Source organism: Solanum tuberosum, unplaced genomic scaffold (assembly GCF_000226075.1).
Source record: "Solanum tuberosum cultivar DM 1-3 516 R44 unplaced genomic scaffold, SolTub_3.0 scf00672, whole genome shotgun sequence".
NCBI lineage: Eukaryota > Viridiplantae > Streptophyta > Magnoliopsida > Solanales > Solanaceae > Solanum > Solanum tuberosum.
The window spans coordinates 149,262-156,107 of record NW_006239587.1 but is presented as its reverse complement, the minus strand read 5'-3'; the positions used below and the strand labels follow the sequence as shown (position 1 = coordinate 156,107).

Here is a 6,846-nt window from a genome sequence, read left to right as displayed (position 1 = left end):
GACGACTTATGATATGAAATAGGTATAATTTTGGCATGAAATAGGTATGAAGAATGTGCATAATAATTATATGAAATTTGTATACTGATTTCAGATTTTTGTTGTGTATAATAATTTGAATTATGACGGATTTTTTTAAATGTATAATGTTATATTTTGGTATGAACATTGAATTTGTTCATTATTTGTCTGACGCATTTATTTTTTGGGTATATTTTTGGTTAAAAAATAGACAATTTTTTCTTTGGAATTTGTTATTATACTACCAAGCATGTATGACAATCGATAATGTTTTGGTTACGATTTTTGGTTTGATTTGGATTTTTTTTTGGCATTATATTGTAGAATTTTGAGAATAATAATGTAATGAATTTGGTATACTGTTTATTAAAGAAATGACAATTAATATTTCTAAGTTGGAATTATTTTGGTATTCTAGTGGCATGATCCTAGTATGAATAATTGATAACTTTTGGCATGAAATAGGTAAGAAATGTGTGAATAAGAATTGTATGAAATTTGTATATTGATATAACATATGTGTTTTTACTTTTGTATTCTGTAATAACATATGAAATTGTTTTACAATAATATATGTATTTTTACTTTTGTATGAATTTTGTAAGCATAAAAATGGTATGAAATTTGTATATTGATATAACATATGTATAAAAGTTATTTGTACTTTTGTATGATATAATATTGACACAATAATTTATGATGAAACAGAAAAATATGCAATTCAAAAAGTGTCGGAGCAGAAATTATTGTAGCCTGGTTCAAAAAAAACTGTAGGGAGACCACAACTTGAATGTTGTAAATGGTTTGCTGATGTGAAATTCAAGAGGTCTAAGATTACGTGCAGTACATGTCGTCGGGAGGAACACAATAGGAAGACATGTTCAAATTACCCTTCTGAAAAAAAGACATAATTTATTTTTATTTTGATTTGGTTGTTTTATTGTGGCAAACTCATGTTTTGATTTATTTTGTCTTTTAAGTTAATGAATTATAATTTCAGAATAGTTATTATGTGTGCTAGTTACTCATTTGTGTATTCAGTGTTTTTCAAATGTATACTAAAAATATAGGTAATGTTTGTATGCGATTGATATTGACTGGAAAAATTAAGTCAAATCTTAGTATGAAATTGGTATACATTTGGTATCCAACTGACGTCCCAGTGGTAAAATTTAAAAAAAAAAACATGTAATTGAAATTTCAACTGAAATAGCCAACGTAAAACTAGTTAATATTGTATTGAATTTGTATAAATTTAGTATTGAATTGATATCCCATTGGAAAATTGAAAAATCAACATGTGGTTGAGATTTCAATCAAATTAGACAACCTAAACAAGTTAATGTTGTATTTCAATTGATATCCCACTTGAAAATGAAAAAACCAAAATGTAACTGATATTTCAACCAAATTAGACAATCTAAAACAAGTTAATGTTTTATCCAATTTATATACACTTGGTATCCAACTTGAAATTTTAGAACAAAGACAAAAAATAAAATAGTATAAAATTAGTATCCAACGGGTATAAATCAGGGAAGAATAAATCTGGTTGTAAAACAATGCATATTATATATTAGTTGTCAGAAATTGTAGCAAAAGAAATATACATCACCCAAAAATCAAAACATGTAATTAAAAGTCTAAACTGCAATAACTAATACAAGTTCTATATTTTCCTCTCTCTTCAATTTATATTCCGTATTCAAGTGTGATTTTCTTTTTACCATATTTAAGCTAAAACTTTTTTTTTTGGACCAAGTCCATTTTATTAGCAAATAAAAATTCATCAGATACAAACTTGGGTCCAAAAGTGACCCAAGTCCCAAAAACAGAAATAGCACAGCCAAAAAGACACTCCATTAGGAAACAAAAGAAGCTCCAGCCGCAATGGCTGCTTCTTCTTCTTCTTCAAACAAATCGACGGCTCCCCTGGAAAATTCAAGCACTTCGTCATTGGAAGATCCTCCTGGCGATCCGTCTACCTCGTCATAGCCGCTGGATCGATAAAGATCCAAGTATGGGTTGTAACCACCTCAACATCAAAAATTCTCACTGATGTCATGATTCAACAACCATTGAATACTTCTTCTACTTGGATGCGGACGATCTGAACCTGGGTTATTAACAAAGCTGAAATACGCCAAAAACAATCAGTGACGGAGCGGTGTAAGATGAGTATCTTGTCTTCACTTCATTTATGCAATTTGGTACTCAGTTTTTTTATTAGTCTCATCAACAGGTTGAACCCCATCAGGATTAATATCACTGTTTAAGGCGACACATCTTGGACGTTGTAACCAAACTATTTATGGCTCGGAGATCAATGGTACATCTCCTATCCCTTATATTGTTGAAGACGCTTTATCATTCTAAACCTGTTGTAATTGTTGTTCTCATCCATTGTAGCTTCTGTTTTGCACTTTCCTAATCCTCAAATTAGGTATATTTGTTTTCTCTAGTTGCAATATTGTCCTAGCCTTCTGTGATAGATCCTGAATGTTATGATATTATTGTTTCTCAATTCATGCACAATCAACAAACGATTTAGTAAAAAAATCAGCTAGGTTGTTTCCCTCTCTGAAAGTATGGACCACTTCCACTCCATGGTTCTTTATCAATTGCTTAATGAGCCTGACTTCCCAAGCGATCTTCCATGGAACCTCCCACACTCCATTTAGTGCTTTCTGAGCTAACAGAGAATCAGTTTCTATAATCAAGGGTATCAAGGTCTTCTGAATACAGTAATATATGCCCTCCTTAATTTCTATGATCTCAGCCTCCAAAATTGAATCTTTGGTAACCTCTTTAGATTCTGCATACGCCAGATCCCCCACCTCATTCCGGATACAAAAAGCTATGACCCCAATGCATGTCTCATAATCAAATGAGGCATCAGTATTGCACTTATAAACCCCAGCTGGAGGGTGAATCCATCTCACAATTTTAGTCTTTATCAGTGGTGAATACCCTTCAAGGAACTGAATAATTGTAGGCCAAGTTTTAGGAATATTCCTTAACCATGGGTATCTAAACTTGGTGAACAAATAAATGTTCATTTGAATTATATAGGGACTGCTTTAAACAGTGGCCTAACTTTAGGCACTCCATCAGCCCTCCACCAATCCTGTATTATCTGTCTAAGTTGAACAATTGGAAAGTGTAATCCTGCAACATCCCTAAACCATTTCCACAGAGTTTGAGCAATTGTACAGTTAACAAAAAGATGAGAAAATGTTTCAGGGGCATTGTTGTTACAACAACAACAATCAACATGATCCACAATCCTCCTTCTAATCAGTACTTCCCATATAGGAATTCTTCTAAACCATAATCTCCACATAAAAAATGAAATTTTGAAAGGCAAACCTTTCTCCCAAATATTTGAGATATTATCGATAGGATCTCTTCTACTTCTGCATAACTCCCAAGCTGAGCTTACTTTAAACTTTCCATCACTTCTTGGCATCCACCAGGCTATGTCTCTACCTTCAGTAATGGTAATGTTTCCCAGAACCTGGTAAATGTGATTACAAATATCATTGTTGAAATTAGTAATTAATACATTAGTCCTCCGTCCATCTTCATTAAATAATTGCCTAGCAGATTCTAAATGACTCTGATCCTGTGAAATAGACATCAAATAATGTAAGTCTCCCAGTTGTGTCCAGTTGTCAAACCACACACTGGCATGCCCTTATCTAAGTTCCCACCATATTTCTTGATAAAAAAAGTCCCTAGCTTGCAGCATAGCTTTCCAAATTAGAGAACCTCATTTCCATTCAACAACTTGTGGCCTCTGTCTTTTACAGTACTTGTTCCACATGTAATTGGACCAAAGAGAATTTGTTGTTCTGAACTTCCACCATAACTTGGCAAACAAGGCTTTAGACACATCAAATAATGATCTAAATCCTAATCCTCCTTCATTCTTAGGCAAACAAATATCACCCCAAGCTAACCAGTGAGTAGCTCTTCCCCCTTCCTTAGCATTCCATAAGAATTTTGCAAAAGTCTTATGAATATCATCAATAACACACTTGGGAGGACTAAGCACAGATAAGAGATAGACAGGAATACTCTGCAATACATGACTAATGAGAACTTCTTTGCCTCCAAAGGATAACAACTTCCCTTTCCACAACTGCAACTTGTTCTGAATCTTCTTAATAAGCTCTTTAAAATGTGATTTCTTCTTCTTTGAGTGGCTTATAGGACACCCCAAATAGGTTAATGGAAAGTTCCCTTTGCAGAAACTTGTTACCTCTTCAACAGTTTGAACAGAAGAGTGAGCAGCTTTGTTGAATAAATAAAAGAAACTCTTTTCTTTATTTATAAGCTGTCCAGATTGTTCTTCATACATTTTCAGTACATTCATAATCATTTGAAGAGATTTCCTATCATCAGCGTAGGCAAGATGATTCAACTGATCACTCCACTTAGGAAGACCATAACCCCTATAACCAACCTCTAGAAACAAACTATTCAAAGCTCTAGAAAGCACCTCAGTCGAAAGTATAAATAAAGTAGGAGATAGGGGATCTCCTTGCTTTACCCCCCTTGACTAATGGAAGAAACCATGAGTTTGCCCATTAATTAGCACATAGTACCAATTGTTAGCAATAAGTCTCCATATCATGTCTAGCATAATAGAGTTGAAGCCCATTTTCTCCATAACTTTCTGTTATATGCCTTGGCCATGTCAAGTTTGATAACCACATTGTCTGGTTTTCCCCTCAACCTGATGTCACCAATAATTTCCTGAGCCAACAATACATTTTCAGTAATATTCCTCCCCTGAATAAATCCAGATTGATTTTGGGAAATCAATCTAGGAAGAACAACCTTCAATCTATCATGTATCAATCTAGAAATGATTTTGTTTACAAAATTACTCAAACTAATAAGTCTAAGATCAGAAAAGGATTGAATCAGATCCTTTTTTGGTAATAGCATTAGATTAGTGTGAGTGATTGATTTTGGAAGTGTAGCTCCCTAAAAATATGCTATCACAATTTTAATCACATCAGGCCCAACAATATCCCAACAATGTTGATAAAAACATCCAGAAAAACCATCAGGCCCACATGAACTTTCTGCATTTAACTCAAACACCACATTTCTGATCTCTGCTTCATTAGGTAACTGAGCCATTTCTTCATTTTCTTCATGAGTAATTACATGATCAACTGCCTCACCAGTGAATTGTTTTGTAAAAAAATCAATCCCTTCTTCAGCAATGGCATTTTCTGATTCAATCCATGTACCATCGATTTTAGAAATTCCTTTCAAATTTAACCTCTTTCTTCTTCCTCTGACCAAGCTGTGAAAAAATTTAGTATTCCTATCCCCTTCTTCAAACCACTGCATCCTTGCTTTTTGTCTCCAAAATTCTTCCTCGAAGTGTTTATATTGCTTCAATTCTGCTTGAGCCTGTTGAAGGATACCCCTATGTGTGGGTGATGGATCATCTAAAAATAACTGCTCCTTTATTTTAACTATCTCCTCTCTGATGGCTAGTTGTTTAAATATATCCCCAAACTTCTCCTTGCTCCATTTTGTTAAAGCCTTCTTAGTTCTTTTATGCTTTTGCTTAAACTGCACAAAGATATCGTCTGATTCATTTGCTACCCAATTCTGTTCTACCACTTCCCTTAAGTCATCTCTCTTAGTCCAAAAGTTGAGGAACTTAAAAGGTCTTATAATAGCTCCATTGCTAACTTCACAAGAAAGCAATAGTGGAGCATGATCAGACCCAGTTCTTGTCAAATGTTGTACACCAATATTACCATAAAGATCTTCTAACATTTGGTTTACCACCACCCTATCCAGTCTTTTAAATATACAATCTCCATTTGCCCTACCATTCCACCATGTGAAAGGGTTTCCAGAAAAGTTCACATCCTCCAAACCACTAGAAGTCAAGCATTCACCAACATCCTCATACTCTTGTGGGTAAACTGGTAATCCACCAATCTTTTCTTCTTCACCCAATATCACATTAAAATCTCCTCCTACCATCCATGGAATAGTGAAATCCCGACTAATAGAGTAAATATCCCCCCATAGGAGCATCCTTTCAGTAGCAGTGCACTTAACATATATAGCAGAAGCCAGGATCTGAGCACCATCCTCTAGAGTAAGTTGTAAAGTCAATTGCTGCTCTGAATCTGATATAACACCTACATGAACATGCTCCCTTACAAACACCCAAATTTGACCATTAACATTGTAGTTAACATAATTCATCCCTAGTCTTCTTTTATATCTCTGAATATGCCTAGCATCTTGAAATGGTTCCATTAAAGCAATCAACAAAAACTTATGATGTCTGTGTAGCATTTGTACTCTGTGAAATTCCAGTTGAGTATTAACAGACCGAATATTCCAAAATAGTGCTTTGTAATTCATTTGGAACTTGATTTAACCCCTCTCTTTGTCTGAACCCTTGAAGGTATGGTGCTTGTACTATCTTCTTTGCTTTTACCTTTTCTTCTTCTGGTTAGTAACTTGGTGGATATGCCTGCCTCTTTACATACTTGTAACATGTTGGACTCATTTTCCTCCTCAAAAGATTCTTCTATTTCTTCACCACAACTTGTTTCATTAACTACGTTATCTTTGTTGTGCTCTTATGGTATCAGTTGTCCATCTTGGTGAGATACTACAACATGTAATGCTTCCATTGGTGCTGATCTGCTGACATATATAGTTGTGATTTGGTATGGATCATGACATGATGGACAATCTTCTTCAGCTATTATTTGAAAAGGCGCCTGGTATGTTGCATTTACCATCTCCCTCCCCTGCATAACAGTAGGTTCA

At 34.4% G+C, this 6,846-nt stretch overlaps 1 protein-coding gene across 1 annotated transcript; it reads right to left on the bottom strand.

Moving 5' to 3' along the window:
* Positions 1-2,546: 2,546 nt before the first annotated feature.
* LOC107058843 (uncharacterized) lies at positions 2,547-6,324 on the bottom strand. The gene is made up of 6 exons (XM_015305021.1): positions 5,047-6,324; positions 4,700-4,818; positions 3,984-4,514; positions 3,793-3,892; positions 3,119-3,646; positions 2,547-3,002 (listed from the first exon to the last, which is right to left on the bottom strand). Exons 1-6 carry the CDS (start codon positions 6,322-6,324, stop codon positions 2,547-2,549), a joined length of 3,012 nt encoding a protein of 1,003 aa, XP_015160507.1.
* Positions 6,325-6,846: the final 522 nt, after the last annotated feature.